This window comes from Pempheris klunzingeri, chromosome 7 (assembly GCF_042242105.1).
Source record: "Pempheris klunzingeri isolate RE-2024b chromosome 7, fPemKlu1.hap1, whole genome shotgun sequence".
In the NCBI taxonomy this organism is placed as follows: Eukaryota; Metazoa; Chordata; class Actinopteri; order Acropomatiformes; family Pempheridae; genus Pempheris; species Pempheris klunzingeri.
Genome location: NC_092018.1, coordinates 27,971,034 through 27,989,188, shown reverse-complemented (window position 1 = coordinate 27,989,188; position 18,155 = coordinate 27,971,034). Strand labels below are relative to the sequence as shown.

The 18,155-nt window shown below is 41.5% G+C and overlaps 1 protein-coding gene across 1 annotated transcript; it reads left to right on the top strand.

Moving 5' to 3' along the window:
* Positions 1-11,544: 11,544 nt before the first annotated feature.
* unm_hu7912 (un-named hu7912) lies at positions 11,545-14,757 on the top strand. Its single transcript, XM_070834508.1, has one exon. The coding sequence runs from the start codon at positions 11,545-11,547 to the stop codon at positions 14,755-14,757; it is 3,213 nt and encodes a 1,070-aa protein (XP_070690609.1).
* Positions 14,758-18,155: the final 3,398 nt, after the last annotated feature.

Below are 18,155 nucleotides of genomic sequence, written 5' to 3'. Positions count from 1 at the left end.
TAAAAAGGCAACACTCTCCCTTGCTTTTCACTATCTCAATATAATTAATATAATTCTAATATATATATATATAATATATATATCGCAATATATTATTTATGGATCATAAAATAGTGAAAATACAACCATTCTCTGTTTTTGAATAAAGAGCTGCTAAATAAACTGCTATTTTAGCCACAAAATGCAGCAAGTGATTTGTGATTTAACTTCATACGTAACCACGTACACAATTACTCTCACTAATGTAAAATATGAAATAAAACACAAATATGGAGAATGTTAAAGATCTTCCCCTGCTCTCCCCCAAAAATATTTACAGAATAATTTTTGTACAGTCTCTAACTCAGCACAGTTGCGCACATAGGATGTCCAGTGTTTAGCTAATGCTAGATCTGTTCAAGCTGTCGACCGCTCATGGTGATGTCTTAGCTGCATGTCAACAGGAGGCAATGGTTGCGTTTTCCAACCCCTGACATTGGCGCTTGTAACTGTGTCGTCACATGTAGTTGAATTAGTCAGTGAAGTGACCTAGTAGCTGTTGTGAGTATGTTGTTGCTGCCACTTTTCTTCCTCTTTTTTGTCGCACAAGAACAAAAGCCCGAAAGCTCTCCACCTTGAAAGCATGCCTTACACAGACAAGAAAGTCAGATCAAATGGAGTTGTCTCAGGGATGTCCAATTGATTGTGACACTTGTATGTGGGTGAGGGTCTTCCATTACAGTTGTGTTGTGGTTGTTAATGAAGGAAAAGCATGCATTTTAATGAGGTAGAATGTTTTTACTTTTTCAGATGCATTTGCACACAGAGTATACTGCAAAATTATACTTGAATACAGTGACACTGACTAATGTATGAAGTCTATATTTTCAGGTTTATTCATCTGCCACTTGACAAAGCAACAACTCGGTGTTCCCACCCTGGGGTGCTGCTGTGTCTGTGACGGGTGTGTTACAGTAGGATACAGCATAGGCAGGGTTGGCGACTGTTCAGGTACAGTTAGTGGAAAAATTTGATTATTTGCAGATGGTTTCATTTCACACTCCCTTGATTTCAAAGCAATGCAATGTAAAAACTTCTGACTGTGAACCAGCTACCAATTTAGTGGATGTACAGTGAGTTAGTGGATTATGTCAGGTTGATTTTAGGGTTCAGCAGTCTGCCAGTGCATCGCTACTCTACACTCGTGTGACTCCAACACCGAGTCTGTGTCATACTCTCGGTTTTAGACGGGTTCACAGTATGTGAGAAGAAGCTATGCGATAGAGAAACAAAATAATGTAAAGATATAGGAATGTCAACTATTGGATACACTTTTGCAGTAGATTTAGCACTTCCTGCCGCCCCTCCTTCGCACTGACGACCCTTTCTTTGATCACAACCTTGAAAATCTGAACTGTTACTGAAAAAAACCATTCTGTTTCCAAGTACTAAAAATGTCTTCCACAAGAAGTGCTTTCCATTTGAATGTTGACGTAGTATGGCAATATCATGCATTTTAGAGAAGACCCAATAGCCAAAAGTCTAAAGGAGTCCTGATTCCCGTGCAGATTCTCCATGCTGCCTGTGTTTATCCGTCTATTTGTGTAGCCACAGTGACCCCTTGTGCTCAATGGTGCATAAATGTGTGAATGTTGTTCTGTAACTGGTCAAACCAAATAGATGTGTTGTACAGAGCTCTGAGTGATGCAGACTGTCACCTTTATCCCCTGCTGCTATTTGTGCTTGTTGATATTATGTGTCTCTGAACTTTTTTATTTTTGAAATTGGTTTAAATTATTTTGTATATGCTTCTTTTTTTTCTTTTCTACGAGGCAGGACTATCTGGGGCTAGTGAGTTTATGAATTAGTGATTCTGGGCTTCATTTTTAAATTTTACAGTGACTCAGCATCTGTACATGAGCTATATCGCGCCACAGCCTGCTGGCTAGAAGATCAGTAAGAGCAGCGCTGTGTAATCGTTACACTGAGTGTGTAATCTATGAAAATGAGCCATCACAATTAGCATGGATGGTTAACTTTGAAAAATGTCACTCTGTCGCTCAGAGGCTTCTTCGCCATATTGAGACGTACCATTTGCCATGGCACCTCTTGAGACTGACAGGATGAGCTGTGACAGCAATGCAAATAAGAAGTTTTTATGTATTTATGTTTTTGATATCTGCAGATTTTTTTTTTCTTCTTCTTTTTAAAAGTTTACATTATTTATAGTGGATGATTTTGACCGTGAATGTACATTATTTTCTTTGTTACCGCTAGTTTTATTGTTTTCTAAATGCGTCGTATGATTATTGTGAAAAGATTCAATCCGTACAAATTTGAGTGGAACTGATTGTCAGTCGATGCCTGCCAGATTTAAAAATCATAAATGTAAGTGCAAGAAGCAAAAAGGTGAGGTTTCTGTTGATCAAAAAATAAGATACTGCATAATGTAAATCATGGTGGATTATTGAATTAAACGTAAAAATAATTGATGTTATATGCAATGTAGCTATATAATGTGAAAATGAGTATGTTATTAAAACATGCACATGTCTAATAAAGTCTATGAACAACAGTGACTGTTTTAGTTATCATTATTGATTGTCTACAGAATAAAACCGTCTTGACCTGACATGATTTAGTGCATCCAGATCAAGAAATCAGTTCTATGTAGGGTAGTAATCTGGTATCTAAAAGAAATATCCAAAATGTGGCATCAGGAAGGAGGTGGAAAAAGCCTCTAAACTTTTTAAAGCAGTAAAACATGCCATGAAATGGATGAATTGCAAACTGCAAACTGAGAAGCGTTGCTCAGTGGAACAGTTCTGCACAGTAGCTGTAATAGCAGTGCTACTCATGTGAACCACAAGGTGGTGTTTGTCTGCAGTCTGGCTACAATTCTGCATGTGATTAATCAGGTTACATAATTCATTTTACACTGGTGTAATGAGCACAGCCTTTTTGTGTCTTCATCTGTTCGATCAGAACTATTCATTACATTGCATTACATAACAATCACCAGGCAAATGCCTTTCTCAGAACACATCTAACACTATGTGCATATGGGAACATTATCTAGATGCAAGTAAAAACTTTTCTGTCTTTGAACCATTATTATGTGGGGAAAAGCTAGAGCCTTGTCTTCTACTGTGTTATAAACTCCACTGAGGACTCATTTTCACTGTGCCTTCTGAGACATACATTCAAATGACACAATTCGGAGTCATAATCACACAGAAAACACAAATACCAATGTGTGCATAATCCTATTAAATAAAACTAATCTGGCACATGTGAACAAACGGCTCCCTGAATACCGCTCATCAAACTTTAGCCTATCTTTTCTCCTTTGAATAATGGCCTAATTCATGGTGTTTGAGGAAAAACACATGTATTGTGTTCCACTATCTTCTGGGCTTTCATTAGGGCTGCAAATCTGAATGGAGCAGCTGCAGCTGAGAGAGGCCAAATAGTATTATGCACCCCAGTCAAAAGAATGACTGTGCTTCGTGGCCTTGTTTTGTAAAAATCAGTGACCGCATCTCCAGCTAAAACAAACAGACTAAAATTGAGAGGTTTTCTTGCCCTCATCCAGCTAGAAAATGAGTTTGCCTGTCTGAATATTTTGGCTGGCAGGCTTTATGTGGTGACGTAGAGAGCTCCATTTTAATCACCAAGTGGATCAATTTCTTTTTCCCTTGAAAGTTTTCATTGCAGACAAAAGTGTCTGAGTGCAAAATCCAATTTGCAGGCAGGAAGTTACACAGCAGCTCGCTCACAAAAGGTCACGGCGGTTTTTAAAGCTCTGTCTGCCTGCTTGCATTTCTTATCTGGCCTTGCTATTCTCTCCTGGCAAATCTGGGTTTGGTTAGCAGGGGAGATGCTCATGCGATCAGGACAGACATGATTTCATGGTAAAACAATATTACGTTCTACTTTCTTGTGCGATAAGTCAGCATCGTTCACATTTTGAGCCTCCCCCAACAAAGGAATGACTTTAGCATCCTGACAGAAGACAGCAGGCTGTTATTGGACAGAGTTTATCACTATCTGGCAAACTAAGTCATCCATTCACAAGAAAACAACAGGAATTGTCATTGTCTCCCACGACGTACACTTTAGCTGTTGTGTAATCATTCCAATACAACTTCTATGACTTTGCAGGTCATAAATAAAGAATTCAAGGGTATTGCCAGCAATAGTCTCATTCTGTTGTGGACTGAGAGAAGGCAAACGGGGAGGGGCACTCACGACTTCTTCTCTGAGCCAGGATATTTCTAGAGCTGACCCATTTAAACAGCCCGGAGAAGCTGCAAGCACAGGTGCATCTGGATGGCTGCAACAGCCAACTAGAATGTGTAATTACATACATTAAGTGTCACAACTGATTTGCACATGGAATTTGATGGGCTGGTGTGCAAAGCAGGCAGGATTTAAATGGGAAAAATTCCAGGCATACCGGTCACATCCCGTTTGTTTCATGCATTTCAAACCGAATACATATAACCAAGTGTTCTCAATCATTCATCCTTTTATGAGGGAAAAAAGAAATGTCAGTCCACAATTCTTTTGCTTTATTCAGTCTTTGAATGGGAAACGGCGGCTGTAACAGCTATTATACGTGGCCTACAGCCTTGCACAATTAGTGCAACTCGGTACTGCTTTGCATTGTACTGCTGTGGGATGGAGAGTGAGAAATAACCATATTTAGAAGGACCTCATTGATTCTTCCTAGCCGAGGCACAAAAGATTTGTTGTCTGTCTCTGCCCAGTCTTGAATAGCGGGACCTTAATGACAGCCCTGCATTATAAAACCCCCTGCTGACCTCAATCAGTGCTGGAAAATGTGATGAAACTCTGAGCGAGAGCGGTTTGCTCTAACTGTAACATAACTGCATTCTGCTTCTGTGTCGTTACATAACAATATCACAATGACAGCGCACAACCACAAATAATTCACACCGTCAGGAGACCGCGGAAAGACGCTGCACCCACCGAGGGGCCCGTGTCTTCCTTCCAAATGTGTTTTCCCTTTAATAAACTTGCACACATGACTGAGTGATTCCTCAGCCAAAATGGCAGATGATGAAGGATGAGAGAGGAGTGTGTAGTAAAGATTTAATTAAGACTCACCATGGGATGTCTTACTGTGACTCCAGAGACCAGGACAGAGGAGTTTGTGTTTGCTCAGTGCAGCTGTGAATAATATCTACACTATTCTTACTTTGACCTACATGTACCGAGAGAAGGATCTGAGAATATGCCCACACACACACACACACACACACACACACACACACAGGTCTTCTTTTCACCATGAGGCTGCCAGAGGGGGTCTCCTTATGGTAAACCTTATGCTAACTTTAAATTGTCAATCTCTGCTGGAGATAATCTGGGACATAAGAGACAGCCACACTGTATGTTCCCACTAAATGAACAGTGAGGATGAAGCCGCACTGCTGAATCCCTCCTGCGGTGCTTTTGCAGATTGTTGAAGCTTTACAAGCAGTTCTCACCTCGTTCGTCTTATCCTCATGACGTAGATTTTTATGGTCTCCATGGAAGACTCCCATCAGCACTTTCCTTCATTCCCTTTGAAATCAATTCAGTCTCTTTTGCTCCTACTCAGTGTGGGTTACCATGGATACAGCTCCCGAATGGTTTGGCTTGTACATGAATTTGTGTATGAGTGTTACTTGGAGTGGATTGGAATGTTCTTTTTTTGTGCAGCCAAAGTAAACATCATTTGATAAATGAGCAGAACACAATGATTTAAAGTTAAATGGTTCTTCTATTCTGGTTGATTCGATTCTATAGGCCTCAAGTTGCGGAGCACCTCGTTTGGTTAAGGTTTCTTCAGACAGTGAACATGAAATCCCTTCTGTTGCAAACATTTGCCTCCTTCACAACATGCAGTATCAGCTGCATGAGGACACCAGCAAGAGCTCCTCTAGAGAACACAGGAAAAGCCAAGCAATCCGCTGAGTTTAATCTAGTCTGATCCACCACGAATCAAAGCTAGGCCATCGTGGATTCCTCAGTTCCCTGTTGAGCCAAAAAAGCGTTCAAATACTTCACTTGGCTGCTTCCAAATCCCCACAAAAACACACGGTCTTGAGTGGCGTGCACCCTGTGTGGACCTCCATGACTGTAAATTATGTCTGGGGCAACAAAGTTGGGCGGAGAGGATTGAGATGTTTAAGTCGTTGAGGACTTCAATCAGGGTTCATTTGGAATTAAGGGAAGACTGAGTACATCTCCCACTGAGTCTTCACCGCTGCCACATTTCACTCCTCTCTGAGTCCACTGAGCATCTACATATTTCATACGGGACATGAAAGGGTCTGGTAAGGGCTCAGGAAACCACCCACATTCAGATATATGTCCATCTAGGAGGTCTAATTCTGGCTGTGTGAAATATTCACCACTGTAGCGGCCGTGGACAACGTCCCCGGATTCCCTGAGCATTTCTTGTGAAACAGTCACGCAGAAATGTGTCCGCTGTCTAATGTGTTTTCCTTGTCTCCTCTGACATATCATTACTGTCCAAAATAACCGAAGCTGAGCGTTGCTTTGTATTAGCCTGCCGCACCGGCTATTTTGGGTTGGACTTTGTGAGCGTGGCTCTGTGTGCATCCCTGCATCTCTCTTACGTAATTCCCTCCAATGGGAGCACAGAAACCAGAAAGAAAGTTTATAGAGAGTCGCTTAATCTTGCGTAGAGTTAATTGGAGACAGCTGGAGAACTGAAGGTTGTTTACTGTGCCAGCATGAGCGTGGAACAGTGTAGAAACAAAGCAGAATGTCCAGATTCATCCCTATGGCTCATTATGGCTGATATGTCAGAGCAGCACGGTAGCTTGTTTGAGCAGTGGAGGCAGAATGAAGCGGCGTTCTGCTTTAATGTTGTTACTTTGTGGTGGTGTAGGTCTGATTGATCCCTGTCAGAGGGGCCTCTAATCAACAGAGCCATTGATTTCCTCTCCACAGAGCCTACGAGGTGCCTAAGACACCTGCTAGCAGCCAGCTGACAGACACTTATGCCTGCTAACCAACAGCTGACACAAACTGATGCCAATGCACTGTGCTGGAGAGGGTGAGTCACACATGCTCAGATAGATCCCACTCTCAGGGATGCTGGATGCCGCACAATGTGAGATCCACTGTACTGTCATTCTGAATCATATCTCATACACATGGTATGTCGCAGATGGAGTCTCGGTTAGCTATGGTGTTTTGTAACGGGCAGGAAGAGCGGCCTATGGATGACGGGGGCTGGTGATCATCTACTGTGCAATACAAATCTGTCTCCCCTGTAACAAAATGAACTCTGTCAGTGCTAAGTATCATTGCGATCTTCAGCCTGGTCAGCACACTTCGTCTGTGGTGAATTCTATCTGCCATGAGAGTGCCTCGGTAAGCAGTTTTCCAGCGGCAGTCACATGCTCACAGGGCTCACAGCCAGCTGTCCCCATCATCAATTCAGACAATGCAGAAGGCAGCGGCGAGGTGAGACTTTGGGCCAGATGTGTGTGGCACGAGGCGGGCCAGGATTTGCAAGATTGCAGACAACAAAGACGATGTGCAGCTGGAGAAAACATTTTGTTGTATCGAGGATGTTTTTTTGTTTTTTTAAGGTGCCAATCTGAATGCATGTGTCAAGTTCTCAGATTTGATCAGTGTGAGGAGTTCTCCAGACTCCAGGTCATTATCAGAGGGTCAACTCCAGGCCGGACAGGTTCCATCACACTCCAGCTGCAAAGATTAGTCAATTGATCAATTAGTTGATCAATAGAAATTTAATTGCAAACTATTTTAGTACCCTTTAAGACACATATCAAGCAAAATGCCAAACTTTTTCTAGTTCAAGGTTCTAAAATGAAACAACCTGATGCTTTTCTTGGACCTACATGATAGACATGTGAATGGCAACATGTTTGATGTCAGCTTTGAATGTAGGAAATTCCTGCTCTATTTTCTCACATTTTATAGAGCAAGCCATTGATTGAGAAAATAAGTGGCACATAAACCGATAATGAAAACAATCCTTAGATCAGACATCTATGTCAGTCACAGGCTGACAGTGTCGGAGGAAGACCACAAGTGACCAGTCAAGTGTAGGAGAGGCTCCATTCTACAGGCAGATATTTAGTGTGTCTGCAAACTTTTCTAGAATTGTAAATGCCAGAATTGCTTTGCCTCCAGATGAAGGCAGGTGATCACAGATCACCTTCCACTGCAAGGAGAGCAAACAGGCAGCAGAAATGCCCATGCAGTTGTTCTGGGGGGGGGCACATCCACAAATGAACGTTCAGACCGCAGTGCTGCTCCGAGACTGAACACCCACCTCAGAACCCCCCCTCCCTTGCTCCCTCCCTCCCTCCAGCCCCCCACCAACCTCTTCCTCATCCTCCTCCTCCCTTCTCATAAAAACACGCACAACCACGCCTCCAGAGGCACGCGCACAAGCGCAGGCTCAGACACACCTCCTCCTTCCCCTCCATCACCCATCACACTCACAAAGACATAGTGTGAGCGCATCGCTTGGGTGAAGCAGAGAACATGTAAGGAAGGAGGGCATGAAGGACGGATCTTCTCCGGGGGGCTCTCGGCAGGTGCGGTGGCGGTGAAGCTGCACCTCACGGAGGACAGGCTGCGCTTCACCATGTCCACCGCGTCAGGACAACTCTCCGGCGACACGGTAAGGCCCCTCAAATCTTACATTTCCCAAACTTAGCCGAACTCGTTCTCCGTCTCTGCTGCCCTGCGGGCTCTGTCCTGGTTTGAACCCGCTGCTTTCTTCTCTCTTTCTGTCTTTCTCCGCAAATGATGTCATTCCGGGCTCAAAGGCATTAGGTCAGCCACGAAGGATGGAGGGCCGTGCGTGTGCCGCAGCACCAAAATAAAAAGGGGTGCCCAAGTGCGTAAGAGCAAGTATTTGGTAACGTTTCGAGGCTGAATGCGCCGCGGTATGGTCCCATAGGGAGGCTTCAGGCGGATCTGCATCACATTTGTTATTGTCTGGAAAACCTCACAGTCTTCTTAGTAGTTTTTGCTCACAAATCAGCAAGCAAATAAATATGAGCCCAGTGACTATTAAACCACACAGCAAAAACAGCATTTGGCTTTATGAATTGAGTATCACATCATTGCTATCATCATTTTTTTTTGATAAGGTCAGCTAAAAGTCGCACTTTGTTTTGTGCCCACGCAGAGAACAGTTCATATTGATCAGTCCGTGTTCTCAGACTGAAATTGTGCCCTCAGTGTGCAACTCCAGCAGTGCTTCATGGTTTCTTTGCTGTGTGCTGTAGCCATGGAGACAGTATGTGGCATGTGGTTTTTATACTTGTGCTAGAAAGCGTTGTCCCTCTATTGAAGAGCAGCCGTAGATCATGAAGATGAGTAGAGGAAGGAATGCATGCCTTTAGTAGTTAGTCTAAGTGTCTTGTCCTCTCCTCGCACCTTAAATACAAATCTGCTATTTTGTCTAATCTTTAATCCACATTAAAACTTTTCTCCAGCAAAAAAAAAAAAGCCTCATAATGTTTCTACAGGAGGTTAAAGTGTGTCTGTGGTTGTCAGTGATGCAGTAGTGGCCTATTGTAGACCTCCATAATTAATTCTGATATTTTATTAATCTCTTGTGACGTTTGCACACTGTAGTACTCCCTTTGGGACTTGTATAGTAGCTTTGAAGGGCTGTTTTTACAGTATATACACAAACCCATTCATAGCTCAACAACAGTGGGAGCTATTATTCATAACCATTAATGCCTTGAAGCTGCGCTGACGTCTGAGACAGATTGCGGTGGTGAACTACTCACTCAGTGCTCAACATTTACATCCTGCACCTTATTAGGCCTATTTTTACACTGCGTGATAAAATTATGTCTCATCAAAACCCTGGCCATCTTGCTGACACCTCACCTCATTCATTTAAACCTAGAATAGTAGGGGTATTGAGAGTAAGATGAATTCAAATTTTTCCCCCAATTTAGTTTAATATAGTTTAAACGTCAGCCCCTATCCCATCATTATTTACATATTCTTCACTCATAGGATATTAATAATTGATTTATTCCTGCTATATTGACACAAGTGACACAGAATTAGTCCCAGACTGAATTCGTATTATAATGACATTCAGCTATTAATTGGATATTAGTGAGCATAGCCCCAATGTAACTTGTATTGCTAGGAACAGCAGACTTTTGGAAAAAAAGATGAGATGAAATGATAAAAGATGTTAAAGTGGGCAACCTTACTGTTATACAGCTGTTGAAGCACATTGATACTATGGATTACTTGCCAAACTGAAACAGTGACATGCATACAATAGTATTTATACATGTAAGTTATATTTTATATGTAAGGAAAAGATGATACAGTATACAAGTGATTATAAGTGATTATCCTGTGTTTATTCTTATTGAGAGCAGCGAAATACGCACGCAGCTGTCTTTAAAGCAGTGAATAACAGTATTGGTTGGTCTGTCGAGGTTGGTCGTGTGTGAACAGACGTGATATTTAGGTGTGCTGCAGAGACATGACAGGGAGATGGCTGGTCAGTCCTCCCTCTTCACGATGAACAGATGGTAACTCAGGGTTAGCTCGTGGGTGGGTGCCAACAAGAAAGCCCATGTGTGTGTGACACATAAATTCATTGTTGAAATGGAATCGTTTTGCCCATGATAACGTTCAAAGGCCTGAACGATCCCCTGGATGTTCCTGAAGCAGTTGTCTGTGCATTATTTATTTATAGGATGTGAATTATTCAAACAGTAAAAAATTAAAAGAAATGTTTTCTCGCATTGCATTTTTTCTTTTTACATTTCAAAAACAATGATAGTTCTGTTTGCATTGTCTCTAATATTTATTGTTTATAGGTTACAGGATTCATTGGTAAACCAAGACATGCTGCTGTAATGCAGTAAAATTACTATAAATTTGTCAAATTTAGTAGCTTTAATATTATAGTCTGCAACCATGTTTAACGATTCATCTTTCAAACAATCTTTTAGACAAAAGTATTTTTTTGTGTTGTCATGTCATCCCAATTACACTTTGCATTCTCTTGTAATTTTTTATTCTTTTAAAATTAGATCTCCAATCTAATTAAAGGTAGTTTTTTGTGGTTTGATGCTTGACTGCTTCCTCAAACGTGCTAAACTGATGATTGATTTTGAAATACTACTTGCCATGTTGCTCAGATACGATGCTGTATTGTGACTGTTGGCATGAAATGAACTTACTTGGTAAATGAGCAACTACATCTGTTAAATTTAAACACAGGAATCTTGCACCATGTGGTCAGGCTGTTTCACTTCCGTCTGATTCAACTTTATAGATGCTTTTTAAATAAGAAGTGCTAAAATTATTTCAAAATGTGTAGAGATTTTGGTTCACAGACAATATAAGCTGGTCTCACTATTGCTGTAAACAACCTTATTTAGCTCACATCCAGACATTCAAAGTGTATTTGCTTTATATTTTTCTCTTTCTTTCCACAGGCTGTGTTGATCTCGAATCACACTGAATGGAGTGCATTGGAGTTCCTTTAAGATGACACGAACGCACCCCCCTGATATACTGGCATCGACGCTATATCGGGACTTTACTTTAAACCCCCTCACTGACCACTCCATTTCTCTCCACTCCTCTCGGCAATGTGACTTGAAAATGATCGACAAACCAGAAATCATCAACAAAAGACACTGTCGTAGCTTTGACTTCATTGAGTCGCTGGATGACCCACAGTCCTTCTCTTCCTCGATGGAGTACCCTTACAAGAGGGCTGAGCATCAGACATTAAACAAAGATCTAATGTGGAATGGACTAGATCAGCCGGGACACCTTCGCTTTTCGTCTCCTGATCTGTTCAACACCAGGCAGTTCCAGCAGCACGCCGCCCAGGACAAAACGAGCCATCTTACATGGTCAGATTCTAAAAAGAGAACAAGATCTAAAAGCGCTCCAAGAATTAAGGCCACCCTCACTCCTGTGCCCATCTCAGTGTCTCCACCAGGAGCCAGGAAGGGGAGGGATGCACCTCAGGCTGCGTCAGATACCTTGAGGACTTCTGAAACTAATCGAGAATCCTACTCCTCAAACAGGGCTTTTTTGAATGATGTACATCCTAACAAACTGCAGCCTCATTCTCCTCTGTATGTCTCAGACTGTTTTGAGGAGGATAAACCTGATAAACCAGCCATAACCCCTCATGTCAGGTGCCGTGTGGACATCAAACCAGATGCTGCTGTACTGCAGCACACATCTAGGCAGGTTCCCAATGTACGGACTGAGCATCTTTGGCAGAGATACTCCCAGGCCAGTAGCAGTAGAGGTTTGTATGTACCACGACAGATTGTCTCCTCACCAACACCCACTCCAAGCGAATGCTACAGTGGAGACTTTAGACAAGGATACCACTACACCACCAGCATGTCTCCCATCTCTTACCAGCATCTAGACATGCACAGAATGCCATCACCAACAGCGCCATATCTCAGTCAAGAACAAAGAGCTTACTCCAATCCTAACATACCAACCAAGTTCTTCTATACAGAGGACCCTGTTCGGTATCCAGTTCATCCCTATTCTAGAGCATACTTTCAGGACGATCGCTCCAGCCTAACCAGCCACGGTAGTACAGTGACCAGTCAGTATGATCCAAGGACTCGATGGGTGCACACCCTTCCTGTCAGGTCGTATTACACAGACTACCTTTCCAACAGAGAGCCAGCACACTCTGTATACAGTAGGCCTTATTCAACAAGTGAGGCAGGATCATACTTTTCTCAAACTCCGCTGTCTAGATCTTACTATGGAGAGGACAACCGCTTTAATCCGTACAACATGAGCGGCTCAAGGCTGTTTTATTCCAAACCCTACAGCTCTCCCGAGGATCAGTACTTTCCATCAAGGCCATATCATACGGAAGGTCGTCGACCCCCTCGGATGTCCCAGGCCTTTTCAGATGATTGGTATCGCTCCAGTATATCTGGTTACTCAAATCAGTCATCTCAGCACACCCCGCCAAGAGTAAGGCAAGACCCCACTGTACCCCCGTGGTTTACCAACAGCTGCGTGGAGACAAGTAGACTGGGAGCAGAGGTCAAAAACCACTCCAAGTCTTGGGACAATATTCTATATCCACGGCATGACAGAGAGCAATCAGTGCCTCGTGGACGAAGCTACGAAAACCTGTTTTACCAAGCAAGGCATGGAGCATCCTCTGACGTTACATCGCAACCAGTCATACTTAACCTCTCAAGTTCACCAAGGCGCTATGCCGCCCTCTCCCTCTCTGAAAACTCATTAGAGAGGGGCTCGAGCAATTCGTGGAGGAATTCCAAGAGTGGGCACTGGTTTGTAACTCCTGAGATCACAATAACAGACAATGACATAAATGCAGGCAACAGCAAACGGCGTGAAGTGCACTCTGTCAGCTGGGATACATTGGATGGTGAAAAGACACCATCTCCAACAGCAAAGCTTCAGAAGCCGCCATCGAGCACGTCTGACATTACCAAAGACAGGAAACACAATAACTTCTCCCTCCAACAGAGTCTGGAGCAACTGGATGAACTCTTAGCTGATTTGGTCGTTGATTACAAACCACCAACTAGCAGAAAGTCAAGTGAAGACCTGTTGGACCAGCTGAAACAGCTCATTACCGAAGACGATGACAAAGGCAGAGGATGTTCTGGATTTGAAAATTTAGGATGTCTGAACACTCAGCTCCTGTCCTCTAAATCCAGCCCTGACACAGTCAAAGACCCTGATAGTGGATGTGATGCTTTACAAAGGAGTGCAGAGGAATGTTCCCCAGACCACAGCACAGATGAAGACGACACAATGGTGTGCGCTAACAAGAAGTGCAAGCGGACTGAGAGTATGTTCAACGCCTGCTTGTACTTTAAATCATGTCACAGCTGCTACACCTTCTACTGCTCACGAAACTGTCGCAGGGATGACTGGGAGATCCACAAAGAGACTTGCCTGTACGGTCGTGTCAACAGTGTGTGTCGACACACTCTGAAGTTCTGCAGAGAGAATTCAGAGATCCACAAAGCCTTCTCTCGCGTTGCTAAAGCTGGCTACCTCTCCAGAGGGAGAGGCGTTCTCTTTCTGGGTTTTGCTAATCCTGAGACAGCTGACAACTTTCTGCAAGTTGGGCTGGAGAGCCTCCTCATGTCTCCCACATACTTATCTCTCAGAGAGCTGGATGGCTTCAAGGACAACCTTGGGGAATACTGCAAGGAACTGCAGCTGGCAGGTAATGAGTATGACCCCAATGAATGTTTCCTCCTGAATGTATCTGTAGCTGTTGGTGAACTAGTGCCTAACAGACCCTCACCAAGGGTCCAAGCACCAACAGTTCGAAAATATGCAAAGGTATCCTTGGCCTCTTCAAGCCCTGACAAAAAGGTACTCAAGAAGGATAGTGAAATGGAAACTCTCATCCTCACTCCGCCTCCAGGCACACCGGACATTGACAGGGAGGGTGAGGAGGGAAGGAAAGCTAGAGAGGTGTGCTTTGTCAATATCCAGCGTGAGCTCAGGACCAGGGGAGTCTTTCTTCGTCATGAGTACCCGAAAATATATAATCAGCTGTGTGAGTTTGTGGAGAGCAACAAAAGGTTCACCCCGACCACAATTTACCCAATAGATAAGAGAACAGGGAAACAGTTTATGTGCATGATCATGGCTGCTTCTGAGCCAAGAACACTGGACTGGGTGGGTACCCCTCATCTCTTGGATGATATTATATAGTAGAGCACTAAATAGTAAAGATAATGATGTCAGATAAACTAAATGTACATACTGTAAATACACGGTATGGTTTAGCAAAATGACCATGGAAATATGTGTATATATGTGACCAAACTCTCTTTCTCTCTCTTACTTCACTCTGTTGCCACACACACACACACACACACACACACACACACACAACGCTCATGCACACAAAAATGCACACACATACCGTATATACACACAGTTTTAAAGGTTGCCCTATGTTGTTATTGGCTTGTTATGGTCCTGTTGCACTAAGAAGAGTTAATAGCCTGCATGTAGACTAGGCACAAACCCAGTTATCCAGGTGTTTAAGATGTGAACATTTTTGATCCGTGCAGTTTCTGCAGACAATGTTTGAAGCACATTATATTTATGAAGTCTACATCTCATCGCCACCACATAATAGTAGGCACAGCCAGGTCTCATATTGTAAGTCATCCACTGTTGATTTCTCCAACAAATGTTATCAGAGATTTATATTATAACTTGTTACAGTGGTTGTAATATTACAACTGTTTATTAGTACTTAAGTATTATTTAAGTATACCGTAGTTGTGTGGGTATTTTTTTTCATTATTGCTATATTAGTTATTGTTTGATAGATGACGTACAATCAAACCACCTATTTGTTCTCCCACTCATGAAGAATTTTAGTTGGAACTTATTTCATCTGGCGATAAGACTTGATGTCATTCTTGTATAAATTGCTTTGTTTGAAAGTGGCCTTCAGTCGAAAAAAAAAAAGCATTTGACACAAAGCAATGTATAGGTTTAGCTATTTCTAAAGGCTTGACAGCTCTTGACTTAGGTTGTTTGAACTACCCTTGTAAATGAACAATTATTTTGCTCAAAGCATGTTATTTATATTCAGGTATTTTAATATTGATATTGCTTATAATTAAATTTATTATGTTAATGAGATACAATTTGATGCTTAGAAATGTAAGAGGTATATATATTGAATATTAGATAATTTGAACATCATGACCATGAGACCTTATTGTAACTAATACCACAGTATGTTCTTAAACAATATGCAATAAAAGAGCAACCTTAACATCTATATTGTGAAATCCTATTTTACTATTAATATTGAATAATCCCTTGGAGCCAAGAGCTGCAAAGACTTTGTTTGCACTAAAATACAAATTACAAAATGAGAATGTCCCTAACACAGCTGCAGCACTGAACCCAGATATGATGATATGCCTGCTTCCATTGCCATTGTTGACTAATCTAAGGTTGCTCTTTTACTTGATTATATAAATCTTTGTGCAAGACCTTCCTCAACTTTCTATTTTGTGATGTTTATAACCCATATATGAATATATAATAAATGGAATTTAACGAGTGACGTTGTGGCTTTGCATTTCTCCTCCAGAGTACTCTTGATGAGGCATTTGAACAGAAAGGTATCATAATACAGTTCCCATCAATAAGTTTGATCAACACATTGATAAGTGTAAGTGTAAGTTTGATCAACAAATATTTGCTAAGTGTAACCAGGTATGATGGCTGATTACACTGATCAACTTTTGTAATTTTAAGACTAGAATATGGAGGGAGGGGGTTTGGAGCACACTGCTATACTTTAAACTTTTAGCAAGATGCTGCAGACAACATTTGGCCAAACAACATGCACATATACATGAGTAAATCCACTCTGATGGAGACATGATGCTTGTCCAAAAACAGGAGCTCGAAATAAAACAGTCAGCCCCAAACTTCTTCCCTCCACTGGTTTGAGTCTCAGATTGGCTGCTGCCTGAGATTCCCTCCCTACCTGCTTTTTTCTACCTTTTTTTCTGACTAGAAATATATATAACATATATATATATATATATATACTTTATAACATGCCTGATTCATTTTACAGTAGCAGGTTACTCTCAAGGATGTACAATGTCTCCTTGCTGGAAGTGACACGTTATTACACCACCACCTAGTGGAATAATGCATGTATTACTTACCATCTTGAGCAGCACTGTAACCACAATCATGTCCGTAATTAATTGGATTCAAACTCAAATGTGTGCCTTTCTGTGTGTATGTATATATAGATATATATGTGTATAGATATACAAAACTCTCACTAAGTGATCACTAAGCACATGTGCAGTCGAAGCACACAATTGACTGACTCAGTATGTGTCGTTGTCTACTTCTACCATATTAAAAATCTCTTCATTAATGTAGAAATTAATATGATTTTGTCAGATAGTTGCATTCAAGGGCATTTAAGGTGATTATCAATTTGCCAAAACATTAAAGGTTCAGTTCCCAAATTTTGAAGTCTGTTTTAAAAACAAAACAGTTGGGTGTCCACATAAACATTAGTGTTAATATGAAACTAATATGAGGTTTTAGTTGATTGAGTTTGTAAATTCAAGTGGATATATATATAGTTAAGTATCATTAAGTTAAATTACTAAATTGCAGCCTTTTTAATTTAATATTCCCTCTGTGTTTCTCCAGACAGCATTTCCTTGCTGAGCTGCATTGGATGGCTAGAAACATAATATAGAGAGTTTCAGCCCAAAAAGATGAAGATATACTGAACATGCACACTTGATTTGTCCAACTCATTCTGCTGAAGCCTCATAGCAGCGCCAGATAAACCTTTGAATGTGTTTTGCTTAGAACAAGGTCTGTGAAACACTGAATGGCTGGTATGAACAGACGGGCTGATTTTATCTAGCAAAGCCAATTTAAGTCTTCATATGTGCACCTGATTAAATCCAGCAGTCACAAAGTTACAGTGAGTAGCCATATCATGAAATCAGATAACATCAGAGACAACGTACGACGGCCAAGCACTGCAAAATCTACAAAAAATAAAACAAAGACAAAAATACAGTTAAAGAGTACAAATATTATAAATGGCCTATAGACGCACACACACACACACACACACACACACACACCACAAATAGAAAATGGGAAGAAATCACAAATCATAATAGCATTATCACAAATTAGATTTCAACAGACGTAAAATCCAGATAGGATGAGCGATTGCTCTTTTCAGTGCTCCACTATAGGATGCAGGCGATGCTCTGCTAAATCTCAGAAACACAGATTGCATTGTTTGTCGGCTCTAAGTGGTTGGCAGCATCATGTCTCAGTTCCCAATATCATGCGTGTTATGCAGTTTTGTTTTGACAGAGGGCATGCATGGTGGCCAGTATGTTCAGACTGGGGCAGAGATACAAATAATATGAATACAATAAATTTGATTTTTACAAATTAAATAAAACATTACTTCAGTGCCATTTTCAGTGCTCCTTTTCAACTAGTATGTATACTAATTTACAAATTAATACACTAATTTGCTTTCAAAGTATAGACGACAGATAGAAAAACAGGCACTT

Coding starts and splice junctions, on each gene's coding strand:
- unm_hu7912 (XM_070834508.1), top strand. CDS start 11,545: ATGACACGAACGCACCCCCCTGATATACTGGCATCGACGCTATATCGG.